Source organism: Echinococcus granulosus, assembly GCF_000524195.1.
Source record: "Echinococcus granulosus chromosome Unknown EG_S00020, whole genome shotgun sequence".
NCBI lineage: Eukaryota > Metazoa > Platyhelminthes > Cestoda > Cyclophyllidea > Taeniidae > Echinococcus > Echinococcus granulosus.
Genome location: NW_020170400.1, coordinates 1,107,260 through 1,122,019, shown reverse-complemented (window position 1 = coordinate 1,122,019; position 14,760 = coordinate 1,107,260). Strand labels below are relative to the sequence as shown.

The following is a 14,760-nucleotide window of genomic DNA, read 5'->3' as shown; positions in this document are numbered from 1 at the left end:
CTGACAGTGTAGGAGACATTCACGATCCTCTTCTTAGCTGAGATAGTTCATAAAACTCGCGTCAGACATGACTTCAGGCGCTTGACGAGTCTGTCCACAGCAATTTGCCTCACAAGAGACCCATTGGGGTGTTTTCAAAACGGAAGGCATTTCCTAAAATGATCCAAAGCTGAAGTGGAACTATTCAAACATTTGAAAGGCTATTGCAGAGTTAAATTGGGTTGAAAAAGACAGTGTAAGGTGTCGGTACTCTTCGGTGATAGTTACAAATTGCAAGAAACCCTTCTCTTGAAAAAAAGAAATCCAAAAAAACGTCTTTCAGACCTGAAACAGCTTGCAGTCCCTAACCCCTCTTTTTAAACGACTCTTTTCCGAGTTGAGGTTGCGCAAAAAGAGGTGACGAGAAAGAATTAATGCTGCTACCATTACCATCACTTTCGTCATTGGTGGGTCTATTCTCTGAGTGGTTTTCGTAGTCGTACGTTAATGTGTTGGTAGTATAATGGCAGTGTAGGCAAGGGGGCATCGAAATTGCAGGCACAGCTTAATTTAGCTATAAACACAAGATTGTACAATTTTTTTGTTTCTTGTGCGTGTGAATAGGCAGGTGAACAATTCTGCCTCCTGTTGACCCCGCTTAAAAGCCGCAGTCTTCTAAGCGAGAAGTGGTGAAACCCTCAGAAGTGTGTGGCGCGTAGTGAGCGCTCCGCTAGGGTCTAATCAATATTATTTTTATTTACTTGACATTTTTAAGTAAGAAATGTTGTTTTATTACAAACAAATCACAAAACATAATAAAAGTGGCTCTATTTGCAAGGCAGACACTATACAGTCTATAGCACGTTCAGCCGACATTTTAATAACGTCCAGGCTGGTTTGATGTTCTGATAGATCAGCGAATATCTACGCACACAAGGCATTGTATCCACCTTTCACGCGCCTGCAAGTTAAAACAGGCTAAACTGGACAACACATAAAGTTTGGCCATCGTCGAATACCTGTAATATTTCACTGACGCATGAAAGGCGGTCTGGGAAGGAAGCGGAATCGAAAATACAAACCTACTTGAAACGAATGAGTTTGGAGAAGTGGAACGTCCTTGAATCCTCTTACCTGGCCTTAAAAGTAAAAGAATAGTAGAGCCACGGTTTAGCAGGTCACTTAGCTAGGCCAGGGTTTTTTTGAGCTACATTTCAGTGGTTATGAAACTTTTGGATAAGCATCGAACTTCCTAAGTACACTTCTCAAAGTTACAATAAAAGTGATTATTTTACCAAAAATAAGACTGACACATTGATTACAATACTAAAAATTACCTACGGGATCTATTTATTGTCACGAATGAATGAGAAATACCTCAATAGAAAGCATTGATTTAACTGCAGTGAATACTTAAGCACAAAATCAAATTTTTTGCAGGTGGCTAAAAAAACAACCAGGTTGAAGATTACTTTTCATCTACTTGTAGTAAGCCCGAGATGAATCGAGTAATCGAGTTGATAAGCGTCGCTTGTTTAACTTCCCATTTTAGCAGTTGGCTACTGGGGTCTCCACCACCGCTCTCTTGGCGGACGACCTGGCCTCCGGAGCATACCAGTAATCCCTTTCCCCCTATTTTTATGTCTCCCATCAGCTTCAGGGATAATTCGTGACAATATAAGAGAATCTCGTACAATTTCACAAAATTTAGCTTTGAAACAATAAGTTCTTGGGAATTTTACTCGCTTCTTTGGTTTTCCTATAAGAGCAGTTGGCAAATCTATTATAAGTTTCGTACCTGCCAAGTTTTTTGTTTCATAAATTGCTACTCTTCTTTAGCTGACGTTAAAAGAGGTAGGCTTTGGTGTAAAAATATTAACCAAAAAATTTTAACTCATAACCTTTTAAACAATTAACCTTGATAATTAGGCGGCTTGCTCAGTCAGGATTTACTTATGGCCTTGGATGGCTCTGGCGGTCCGTGTGTTTCGGCATTTTTTCATATTTCCAACTGATCATGAGTAGCGTTTTGTCAAAAAGAAAGGTTCTTGAAACGCTCTGTCCCGTTGAAGCAGCTAAGTAAGTACAAGTCTTCCGTCAGTTCTGGTATATTTTGGAATCGCCATGATTTGCCTTTGGAGTGCACCATATTTGGCTTTAGCGAAGAAAAACAGAAAACGCGTTTTTCAACTAGTTTTAATGGCTGTTTTTTAATGTTTTGAGAGCCAGGGTATTCTTATTTTGCTCTTTTCCTAACAAACATTGTTTCCATGATCCATGTTTTTACGTTTATTTTTTTTTCCAGAAAACCGGCCCCATCACTAGGGAAATGTCTTGATGAAGGTACCTTCCTCACTTTTTCATTTTCCCGCTTTTCACTTTCCATTTGCCAACCTTTATTTTTTTTAGTTTTTCTTGGTGGTGCTTGTAATCCAACTACGTGGCGAAAAGACATTGCCATACCCTTTTTGGAGGCAAACGGAATTCCTTACTTTAATCCGGTAGGTTTTTATTAACGCCATCTGAGAACTCCCCTTCCATTTAATATATATAACTCGGTTTTTTTGTCTGAACTTTTCTCTTTCTCTAATCCGTCATGGCTGCTTCCTACATAACTCAAGATGTCACGCAACATTTTGATTCCTCTGACAAGCACGCCTACCTCCCGCTTTCTGCCTCTCGCTTTGTGTGTGTATGCGGGCTTGTGAGCGCGAGTGTGGGTGGGTGTTAATTTTCGAGAAACTTTGGTGTTCACCCCACTTGTTAGGCATAATTACCACATACCAGTCCACGCGAAATCAAGTGTACAGCTTTACTTTTTTTAAGGTTCGTTCTGATCTACTTAAACGAGTTTAGGCATTCGTAAGTGGGCACCAGTGTTAATCTTGTGGTATGACAGCCTCCTTACACCCACTATACTCTTGAATCATTAAAGAAAACCGAAACTTAGGTTATCCAGTTTCTACTTTTGCGTGTCATTTCTTGTCTGTAGTTTCCATGGCTGCCGCTAAAATTAGTTATCTCTTTCTCCGCGTGTTTCCGGCTATTAGTAGAAGCAGTGGGGGAGGACTGTTATTGCGTAGGCCGGTGGTAGTTGCGCACTTTTAGTAGCTGCAGTTGCAGTGAACTAACTTCTTATGTGCATTTGTGTCACCTTGATTGCTAAGCAGCAGTTCGATGAGTGGCGTCCGGAGCTGATAGCGCAGGAGGCGGCAGCGAAGGAGCGTGCTAGCTGCCTTCTCTTCGTCTTCCAACCCCATCTGACACGGGGTCTAGCCAGTCTCGTGGAGGTTGCCTATTTCGCTGCTCGTTCTCATCTTCGCAACAATTCAAGCTTTTACCGCCCCTCTCGCCTCCTCCTTGTTGTCCGACCCTCTCCATCCACTCTAGCGCTTGGTGGCCCCGCCATCTTCCACGCCACACCGGCGTGAGCTTCTTTGCTTTTCTCGTCCATTATCGTTCATGACTCTCCTTCAATGTCCTTTTCTTCTCCAGAGAAGCTGCGAGCATTAAGGCAGCCTACCAATGGTTGGAAGGTCTACGATTTTCCCATGTGCGTTTCTTCGAACGACTGGAAGATGCCCTCCTTCACATCAAGGCGCTCTATCAATCTTGTCAGGTGGGTTGCTTCCATCTCTCTCTCCATTCGTCTTCTCGCTCTCATTTTGTGGCTTAAATTTACCAATTTTCCTATATTATTCGATTTATTTTCAGAAAGTTGCCATGGGCCTACATTCAGCCGCTCATTCAAACAGGTGAGTTGCAGCTGTTTACACGCTGCGTGTCCGTTTCTCGTTTGTGTGTGTATGATATATTTGTCTCTTCTCCCTTTTGTCTTACTTTTAGGCAAAGTATGAAAAGAAAGCAAAAGGTGAGAATGTTGTTCATTACTTTTCCAGCTATAAAGTCAGGCATGCAAGTAGGCCTACCCAAATACACATGCCACTCCCACGCAGGTGACTACTCACACACGAAGACACACCATCGTACGATTTTGTGTGTATTTGTGTGCTGAACTGTGGAATTTCACCATTTTTTAACCTCATTAGCCCACAAATTCCCTAACTTACTAGAGTACGCGCAAATGCATAACCATGAGGCTCTGGCGTCATCTTCATCATTGTCTATTGCGCCTCAGTTCTTCTATTGCCGCATCAGGTGCGACTCCATAAATTGTTTAAACAACTCCAAGAGAAGTTGGAAGGAATGGGAAGTTTAATCCCACCATTAGCTTTTCCTACCTTTACCCCAAAAGAAGTTATAAATTTAACCTATCTTTCCACGTACCCCCTTCATACTCGCCTTTTTTATTGAAAGGGTAATCACTAAGTTTCCTAGAGAGTAGTACGCAAACTGGAAATGATTTTGTGATAGTCTTAGTATTGGTCTTGTTAATAGCATGAGCCAATTAAAACCGCTGTTGTCACCAGCCTTGTCACGTGATGCGGTTTCGCACTCGCATTGGTGTGTTTGCTGTCGTCTACTGCGACGCTTTCTTGTGGAAGAAGAGTGGTTCTTCTCAGCTGTTTTTTTTTTTTGCATTCTTTTACCTGCTGCTTTTGTTTCCTTGTTTGTAGAAAGGTGCTGATTCAGATCCTTACGATAAGGCACAAAATATGGTAGGTTGTTGACTGAGAGACTATTCACTTTTCAAATTATTTAATTCTCCTTCATTCTAGACCGGTAAAAAGCTGCTCGCCACCTACCAATACTCTCCCTTCCACAGAAAAGTGACCGCTGACTTAACATTCGATCTCTATTGCGGTGGCACGGCACCGAAGAGGGTAGACGCCAACTCTAAGGGGAAGAGGGGGGCTACCAACGCCACCGCAACTACAAATTGGGTATTGTGCCGTCAGCACACTAAGCGTGATTTCGCGCTGAGCATGGCGGTACAGCGCCATTGTTCCCGTCTCTACTTTCATATCTCCCGGCAAGGTCTGTGGATTGTGGAGCAGATGGAGGCGGCCTTTGCCATCGGCAGTGGGAAGGAGGTAATCCTCTGTGTCGAATACCTCAGCGATGATGGCAACGTTACTTCAATCGCAGCAGAGTCAGAGCAAGAAACAAGTTCAGGGAATTCTTCGGGTTACAGCAGTCTCGCCAGTACCCCGGATGAGGCCTATCAACCACCAAGCACCACCACCACCGTCACCGACCTCTCATCACTCTCATCCTCTTCTCCTGTTTCTTATCCTCTCCCCCCATTTCGATCCGTTTCTTGTAGCAGGATGGGATTGATGAGGACTCACTCGGTGGGGGTGGAATGCGAGAAGGAGCATCATACAATTCGAAAGGATAAAGCGAAAGAAGATAGAACGATAGAGAAGGTGATTTCTCTCCCATCTACTCCTTCTGTAGTCGTTTTTGGTGGTAATGAAGTGTGTGGCCTGTCGCCGATAGCTGTGAAGGATCACAATCGGTCGCGTAACTACCTTAAAGCTCTCCTTGAAGAGGCCGTTGAAAGGGGAGATGGAAGAGGCCTTCTTCTTTCCCGGCCGGTGGAAGACATCAAGGACCTTTTCTCCACCTTATTTTAACGACAGTAAGGATGTCTGTATGCGGATTATTTTTTTCTCTATTCTGTGATTTGCTTTTGATGTCACCCATTTGGTGTGTGTACACGTATGTCTTTTTTTATGGTCAAATTTCTCTTCCCTTCTTCCGCTGGGCACATTTCCCCTCCCTCTCGTTCTGTTTACCTTTTTTCACATGTAATTTACTTGTTAATAAAAACGCCTATAAGTACACAGGGGACAGAGTGGATGAATCTCCACCATGTCTGTTCTCCATTTGGTGGAGGAACATAGGTTTTTTTGGTGTATTTTAAAGGCGACAGGGAAAGAGTGGTCCTTATGCAAATTGGGAACTGTGGATTATCAGTCTGTCTTGAAAGCGCCGTTAACGGCAAAAGTCGTTCCGTCCGTTCTGCTCTACTTGTTTTCGGTAATATTCGCCTTTGCTATGTTGCTTTGTCAAATGCAAAGGTAAAGGTGTGTTGGATAATTCATCTCGTGGAATAGAAAGCCCAGCACTTATGTAGGCCTTACATCGAGTTAATTAGGCTTTGTAAGGTCAAGAAATATAGCCATTCAATGGTTGCTCACATTCACAGTAATCGGATCTTTTTAAAAAGGTTCATTTATCTGTTACTCTCGTCTGAAAAATTAAGTTGTAGAATAATTCTGCAAAGTAAATTGACATGTGTTTGATGTTCAGGCTGCTGCGTGGGCTATTAAATCGTCGTAATTTATAGTACTGCTTATCAGTTTGAAGTAAATCCCATTTGCTAAATCTGTGCATATGAAGTAGGCGAAAGAGTCTGGGAAACTGGCTACGTGGTTCCTCCATCTTGAGGGCGAGATCAAGCTTCATCACATCATCATTAGGCCATGTTTCTCCAAACGAACCGATTTGATCGTTGCCTTAGAGTGTGCTAGTTGACTGCTGAATGTAGAAAGGAAGCAGGTCTCCTGTAGAACAAATGTCAATCAGTCTTAAGCACTTTGGCCCAAACAGACTCTTTTTTGAGTCACTTTACCTTGATAAGAACGAGGTATTCGAAAATCTGGGTCTGACTTCATGATATGGATATGTTGCGTCACCTTCGGTCCTTGTCCAATGATCGCAAGGAGTGCTAAGCATAACGATGAAACAAAGCAAGTTACCATGTTGTGGTCTAATATTCTTTACCTACACCAGCTCACCAGTCTCCTTTATTTGTGCCTTTGACTTGACAGTGTTACCTTACTGTCATGTCGTGCCTGTCAATAGCTTCTTCTTTAATGCCGGTATGGCTTCGGGGAGGACTCCTGTTGCCACAGTCATGCAAATCATTCCGCGGATCCAATCCCTCTTTCCACCCTCTTAACTCATGTGTACTAACACACCAAAGAAATGGAAGCAGAGGATAATGAGTGTTCATGGCCTATCGTGTGGTGTGTCAGATGGCCATCGGATTTTCAAATCACTCCGAAAAGGTGAAAATTTTATGTTAAAGCTTTGTCACGTCGGAGTAAAGACGGTAACATAAGTGCGCACTTCACTAATTAGTTAACCTGCTGCCTGAAGGAAAACGGTCAACCTCAAAGCAAATTTGTCGATCATTAAAGCGAAATGTCCAGCGCGAAAATTCACAGCCTGACCTCTTCGGTAGCTATCCATTTAATGGCAAATCCGCCGCCTGTTTCTCAACGCGGCAAGATTTGAAGTAATTGTCGTCTAATTTATCTCGTGATTTTTTAGCCCCGAGAGGAGATTTCTCAGCTGGTGAAATGATGTGCAGAAACATAAAAGAGGAGTGAATGCAAATCTCGCGGGTCAGTATTGTGGCATAAGGTCTTGCACGGTCACGGGAGCAGAGGTGGATAATTTTGCACTCCTTACTGGACCACTTCACTTTCTGTCTACTTCTCATGCAAAGGACTTCCTTCGCCTCGATGCCGTTGTTTTGTATTGCATGCACTTGGTGGATGTCAGATACAAATTGCTTGGCATTTAGTGAGAAATTTAGTTATTTATTCATTCATTTATTTGTTTATCACATCATCACACACAACAGAAAAGACAAGCGTGGTTTTCTAAACAGAAGTGGTGAGTGGTCCAGAAGTGCTTTTGGGGTAATTGATCCTATTGTTTGTTCACTTCACAAACGTTTGAATATAAGAATCATATCCTCTTGATAGGTCTGTCAATAAGCAGTACTTATGAGGTGTAAGGATTAAGAAGGGCAAGTCTAGTTTCTTGATATAATATCACCTGACAGTGTAGGAGACATTCACGATCCTCTTCTTAGCTGAGATAGTTCATAAAACTCGCGTCAGACATGACTTCAGGCGCTTGACGAGTCTGTCCACAGCAATTTGCCTCACAAGAGACCCATTGGGGTGTTTTCAAAACGGAAGGCATTTCCTAAAATGATCCAAAGCTGAAGTGGAACTATTCAAACATTTGAAAGGCTATTGCAGAGTTAAATTGGGTTGAAAAAGACAGTGTAAGGTGTCGGTACTCTTCGGTGATAGTTACAAATTGCAAGAAACCCTTCTCTTGAAAAAAAGAAATCCAAAAAAACGTCTTTCAGACCTGAAACAGCTTGCAGTCCCTAACCCCTCTTTTTAAACGACTCTTTTCCGAGTTGAGGTTGCGCAAAAAGAGGTGACGAGAAAGAATTAATGCTGCTACCATTACCATCACTTTCGTCATTGGTGGGTCTATTCTCTGAGTGGTTTTCGTAGTCGTACGTTAATGTGTTGGTAGTATAATGGCAGTGTAGGCAAGGGGGCATCGAAATTGCAGGCACAGAGGCACTTATGAATGGCATCCTTTAGGCGACGAAGGGGAAAATCTCCAGCTCCTCCTTCGTCTGCTTTTACTCCCTCGAAATTTGTGATTTGTGCCACACCAACTTTACGGATTCTGTGGCTAAATTAAATATTTCTGGGTAATATTTGTAGTTGAAGGATTTCTCTTAAAGCAAACAATCTGTGATGCAGACGACAAAAACAATCTGCGATTTCCATCTTGTTTATCTCATCAGCACTTTGGGCCACATGAAATGCCCTAGAGGGTGTACATTTTCTCATTGTTTACCCAATTAGTACATGCTTTCAAATGCCCTAATAGGTAGCTCGTTTGCGAGTGAACTGCACAGCGAGCTGTTCGCGTGTCCTTTCGCATAACTTGCCAATACAACATCCCACTAAAGTGGATGAGGCTTCGGTTTGCTTTCCACAAAAAAGGGTATCAATGGCAACGCTACAAGAGAGAGAGAGAAAGAGCAACCTTTGGGGGCGCCCCCAAACAAGCACGCGCCACAAATCGATGCATCAGCGGCACCCAAAGGACCACCCACCGAGTGTGTGCGGTCCCTCAGTCGAGTCGAGTGTGGTTGAGAGACTTGCGATTCTACGCCCACACTCGCAACCACTTACTCAATCACTTGCAAGCACACACAAAGAGGCGACGAAGTAGGCATTTGTTCCGCTTCGCCTCTGCCAGTCTGCAGACCCAAGATGGGGACACCTTGTAGGGCAGGTCGCCTTCATGGAGTGCGCTTCAAAGCCCTCCCCCCAAGCTGTTGGCAGCACTTCTTTTTCCAGTAAGCAGGTCTGTTGCCACGAGTAATTAGTCGTTACGGCTGATGAAGGGCTCCCGATTAGTCTTAACCAGCTCCCTGTGCTAGCATGCCTATTAGAAGTGGACTTACCAGTGGCATCTGGTCACATGAAGTATCAGGCGCTAACATCGTGTTTTTGGAGGGAAACAGACCCTACCAGTGGCGCTGTCTTAAAAAGGACAATAAAGTGGCAAAAGCAAAGTGTGGCTAACCGAAATGACTAAGGCGAGGGGACTGGATAATGTGACCCTGGGACTTCTCCATTTGACCTGTACATGAGTTCCTCTGCAAGGAGAGGTGGAGAATGCAGACGCCTCAGGAAATTGGGCTAAAGCTCCGATAAGCGAAAGCGACGACATACCGCCCGTCTTAGTGACCATGTACATTGGCATTGCTGGAGCCGAAAGTGGAGGTGAGATGGGCGTCGATGCAGCAGTGATAAGACAACAACCGGTAGTGATGGCATCTACTCTCCCCTCTGTGTGTCTTCCAATGTGTGCCGAGTGGCGACGGTAGTAGAAGTGGATTGGAGTGGAGTGGTGTGGGGTTGGGTTGGGTTGGGTGGAAGAGAATGAGATGTGAATGTGTGTGGCAGTGTGCCTCCACATCTGCTGATGAGGAGCGGTAGCAGACGTAACTACAACCTGTCAGTTATTGGTGCCAACACCAACATCGCCACCAACACTGCGTCAGCCTGGTTAGTGCAAAGCCGTGTGAGGGTGGGTGACTGGATTCAGCGCCATGCACTTGAGTGAATAGGAGGAAGGCAAAGGGGGAGAGAGAAAGGCGAGGTGGTGAATTACTGTTTTTGGCAGCCTCATCGACTGGCTCACTGAGTGGGTGGGCGGGTGAGTTCATTCCTCCCACCACTCACCCACATGCTGCAGCACGAGGGGTGTGAGCACTGCGCGTACACCACATCTGTTGCGATCTGTCAGTTGGGTTGGCGGCTCTTCCCTCGGGATTAGGAGAATGGCCCCGTGCATGCAGCGATGGATGAACACAAGCGTGAATGCAGTGCTTGCAATGTCATTTAGAAATGACAACTGGATCCCACCAAGATTGGTGCTTTTCAGCAAAGCCATATCAAAATGTCAATCTCCTTCAAGCGCTCTCATTTGGTATGGGTGGAAAATGAATTTGTGTCAGTTTTGGTGCCACATTTGCCTCACCAGCAATGTGGAAATGAAATCACTGAGCACAACCTCAAGTGCCACCGCATTACGGAAGCGGTAGGAGGCAGTAGCAGTGACTAGGCCACTCAACTACTGGCGCATAGGCGAATGAGTAGGTGGGTCACCCACCACTCTGCTGCCAAAACAGGGCATTCGCCTCCTAGCCAAACATGGCAGCCAACTCTTCCTCTCTTGCACGCATGCATACAAGCGCTGCCGGACAAATGATGATGATAGCCATGGCCATGCATTTGGGTGGAATTTGCAACACCACCCATCAGTACGACTAGTTGGTTGATTGGTCGATGACTCGGTCGATAGTAGGATGGTAAAGGCGTTATGTGATTCGTGCGTGCATGTGAGTGCGTGTGGGTGAGTGTGGGTGCGTAGTGGCTTTCTCAGTGCGTAGGCGTTGCACTTCACGGTGATTGGGTGGAAGGCAGTTACGTGAGTGAGGTGACGAGCTTCTAAGTGGTTTGGTCTGACTGCTCTTCCCGTGATTGAAGGCGTCGTTTTGGGCGTCCTCACAGTGAGTGGAGTGGGAGTGTATGTGAGTGCATGGACGCCTCCCTTCGCCATCTCTTCTCAACTAGTGACTTCATTTATTGGCAAGTTAAAGGAGACAGAAAATGGGCGTGATTGCCTCGAGCGAGACTCGAGTAGGGTGTGCTATTTGCCTTCCGCAAGTACGCAACATCTCACTCTGGAGAAGTACTACTTGTGGGAGACAGTGCCAGAGTTGAGGTGCATCTCATCTGCCACAAGCGCTTCGCTTGTCACGTGTGCGCACCCGCTTGACTACTTTGTGCATGAAGTCCTGGGCCCTCACGGACGTGGACTTCACACCCGGTATGTTGGGGCATTGCGTGGGTGCAAGTGGGAGAAGACGGTGACTTTGAAATCATCGACGTGGACTTTGCACGCTCGTAAAGCCACCAACACAGGGAGGGGGGAAGGGGTGGGGAGAAAGGGGGCGGAAAGTATGCGTGTGGGAGGATGATTATCCTACGTGCAGCTAGTGGGTCGGTAATCTACGTTTCTCTTCATGCCTGAAACAGTACATTCTCCATCGGTCAGCTGCCACATTTCTTTTCTTACCTAATTTTAATTCACTAGTTCATTTCTCACTGCATTCATTTGTTTACCCGTCCATCCCATCCATCCGTCTACCCATTCAAACCAAATGGATTCATCCTTTGCCAAATTGCTCGTCCAAGCATTAGTCTGGCTTTGTTAGATCCTCTTGCCTCTGGATGGTGGCAGCACTACGCCAGTACAGCTGGTGGATTCTACCTCTCTTGAATGCCGACATTACTTGACTCCACGTCTCTCATCCCCCTTGCTTTGTCCCGGTGGTGGTGCCTTTGCTATACAATCGTGTTTCCGCAATGCCAAATGCTAACACGGACAACTTGAAACGCTTCGTCATGAAATGCTCGTAGTCGCCTGCAAAAATGGACATGACGATGGTGAATCGAGTGTAGATGAATGTGAGCGGTCCAATGGGTGTGCAAGCTGATTCACACACATCACATCGATTGAAGTGCGTGAATCAGTGTGTGGGGCGGCACAATCCATGCGTGGTGGATAAGGTGATTCGGACCGCTGTGGCCACTTCCTCCAATTAGGCCAGTCTGGCAGTGGCCGCAATACAGTGCAATGAAACGGCAGCAGGAAAAGAGGTGGCGGTGACCATGGTTTGACGCTGAGGACGTGGTGGATGCAACGTGCGTGTACTGCGGAGAAACGGGGAGACGCACGTTTAAGACGCCTCCGAGGCTGGCATGCACCATTGCAGCACCAACCTGAAGAATGCTTAACTCGAGATATCACCAGACGAATGGGTTGGTGATTTTACAGTAATTTATACATCCTCCAGATTGCATAGATCAGTGGCTTTTCTCCTACACGCAGTGTTGCGTATGCCGTGTCTATGGCCACCATTACTATCACAAATGCAGAGCCTGGTGGTGCAAGACCTACTCAGTTTGTACCTGGCATCTTGACTCATCCCTTCGCCACGATTCGATGCCTCGATGAAAGCAGAGAATTGTGCTGTGGTGCAGATAAAATTGCAGTTCGTGATTACACGAATGGTGGTGGCGGTGATATTGAAATGGCTGCTGAGAGATTATGGAGAGTAGGAGATGCACCATCACTGACGACTTCACATGGATTTCATTTCATTCATGGCTCGCGCCAATACCCTCCCACCTTGTACGTAGTTCTTTTCATCCTGCTGGCCTTTGGTTTGAGCTATCTTCCAATCAAGGCGATTGTTGGTACGAAATGTTGTGTACGAAATGATACGTCGTGACTTGTTGTGCTGCCCTCAATCGCAAGCAGCACCAAAGTCGTTCTCTGCCTATGGCCATTCCACTCAAGTGACGATTGCGTCAGACACAGGGGCAGGATTAATTCCCAAACAGTGTGGCAGACTCGTCATCTGTGGTTGTCGACTTCCCACCTGACCAAACGAGAAGCCCAGGCAGTGTGCTGGCGCATCGAACGATGGCGCGAGTATATAATGGTAGCAATAGTGAGGCAATGAAGTGCTTGCATCTCTTGCAGCATCATTGGCAAAGTCATCCGTGTCTGCAATGCAGTGGCGGAGCACTGCACTCACATCCTACAACCACAATGCCACACTGTGGTGCATAGTCCACCCCCGGGATGACTTCATGCTCCGAAGTCCGGTTGGTAAAGTTGATTGTGACCAAATTGCTTGCTCGTTGGTACAACCGCTTTCTGTCAATAGAATGAAGATGTGCACAATACCCGCCGACTACTCTGTACTCGTTATGCCTCCTCGACACAATGTTGTGGCGAGAATGGGCACAGCATCTGGAATGCAGACCTGCGGCGCGGCTGCCCATCTGTGATGCCCCTTGGACAAGTATGGCACGATGCTGGGGTGACAATCCCCCCTCCACAACTCAAGGTGACACTGTTCTTGTGCATTCACACTGCCACACTCTGACAGTTGAGGAGATGTGAGTTGCCTGCCAGGACTAGCCTGCTGGTGGCATGACATCTACCACAGTAAATTGTGTCGGCTGTGTGCATAAAATGCCTCCTCCTAAGTCGTGGAAGTGGGTTCCGCACTTCATTGCTTGCGATGCATTCTGGATGTGTGGACTGGTTCCGGCAATACATCATGCTAAACGCGACTTGTCGTTGCTGCGGTGAAGCATTTTTCACGACTCTGGTGAGTGCTCAGCCCACCCACGTGATCGGCACAACCTTGAAGTCACGACATATTGCAGTGTCGAGTCACCTCACGGTGTGATTTATCAAAGGCGCATTTGGACAGGCGATTCCTCCGACATCAGACATCATGGAGAGAAGGATACTGAGGAAATCACTGCCACATCGACTGTAAATAACCCCCCCTTCCTCCCTCGCCTCGACTTCTCTGCCTCCTCTCGTCATCCCGCGTAGAAAGCGGGGCGGCGACAACGGAGTGCATGAGCCATCTGATTGTTCACCGCATCACAGTGGTGAAGCCACTGCAGATAATGGCCTTTGACTTATTCATAAGGAGTGGAGATGGCGAGTGAAGGGGAGAACCATGTGCTTTCGATGCTCCGTCATGCCACTCTCGGGTGTAATTTTGGCATTGAAAGGATAGTGTCACGTTGAATGCTTGGTGCAACCGACGAGCGAGTGAGAATGCAGCCAACCAAGGTGTGTGATATGCCCCGGTTTAAACAGACTGCACAATGTGGATTCACTGTGTCTTGACTGCATGAGTAGATGTGAAAAATTGCTGAATCAGATTAGAAAACACGTGCTGCTCCTCCACTTAACTTAACTTCTCCACTGTTGTGACGGTTCGCCCTCTCGTTGTTAAATAGTGTGTCCATTGGATCCGCAGCTGCATTCTGTGTCTCACATTGGAGGTGGGTGGAGGTGATGGGGGCAGGGGCAGGGTGGCAGTAGAAAGGCAGTGTGAATGCGAGTGTGTTTGTTTGTAGTAAAGGGGTCAGACGAAGGCTCTGCCTCTTGAACGTGGCAAAATGCCACATTTGGTGACTCACCTGGCCGTGGGTGAACAGAACACAGTATACCGAAGCCGGTAGCACCAGAGAAGACACAATTCGGGAATGGGCGAATCTCCTCCACTCGCGCACAATCTGGAATGTATTCGCATACACGGGACCACCACCATCTTTTACCTCTAAATATGGGAAAAGTCATTCTTCATCTATGGGCTAATCAAAAACCCCCATTTGCTACTTAGAAATGGATGTTAACCTGGACCTGCGCCCACCGACAGTTGGCTAACTGTCAAAAGCGCACCGTGCTTGGAGATGGGGAAGCGTGGTTCGTGGCAGTAGCCCTGTCATGCTGCACTGTAAGTCAGGCGAGAGGTGACCTGGGGTGGAAGAAGCCAAGGTGGATTTGAAGTGGTTCTCAAGGTTGGCGTCCTCCTTCGGTGCGTGTTCGCAATTAATAACGTGCCAACATCACGGATGAACGTCCGCCTCC

The 14,760-nt window shown here is 46.3% G+C and overlaps 2 protein-coding genes across 2 annotated transcripts; both read left to right on the top strand. All coding sequences in view use genetic code 11, as the record gives it.

The window, feature by feature from the left end:
• Window positions 1–2,575: 2,575 nt before the first annotated feature.
• On the top strand, window positions 2,576–5,519 carry EGR_03765 (hypothetical protein; the record flags this gene model as incomplete). Its single annotated transcript, XM_024493014.1, has 6 exons — window positions 2,576–2,699; window positions 2,972–3,069; window positions 3,147–3,406; window positions 3,475–3,598; window positions 4,557–4,598; window positions 4,659–5,519. The coding sequence occupies 6 exons, from the start codon at window positions 2,576–2,578 to the stop codon at window positions 5,517–5,519; spliced, it is 1,509 nt and encodes a 502-aa protein (XP_024352671.1).
• Window positions 5,520–12,202: 6,683 nt separating this feature from the next.
• EGR_03764 (hypothetical protein) lies at window positions 12,203–12,586 on the top strand (the record flags this gene model as incomplete). The annotated part of the gene is made up of 1 exon (XM_024493013.1): window positions 12,203–12,586. The coding sequence occupies one exon, from the start codon at window positions 12,203–12,205 to the stop codon at window positions 12,584–12,586; it is 384 nt and encodes a 127-aa protein (XP_024352670.1).
• Between the last annotated feature and the right edge of the window lie 2,174 nt (window positions 12,587–14,760).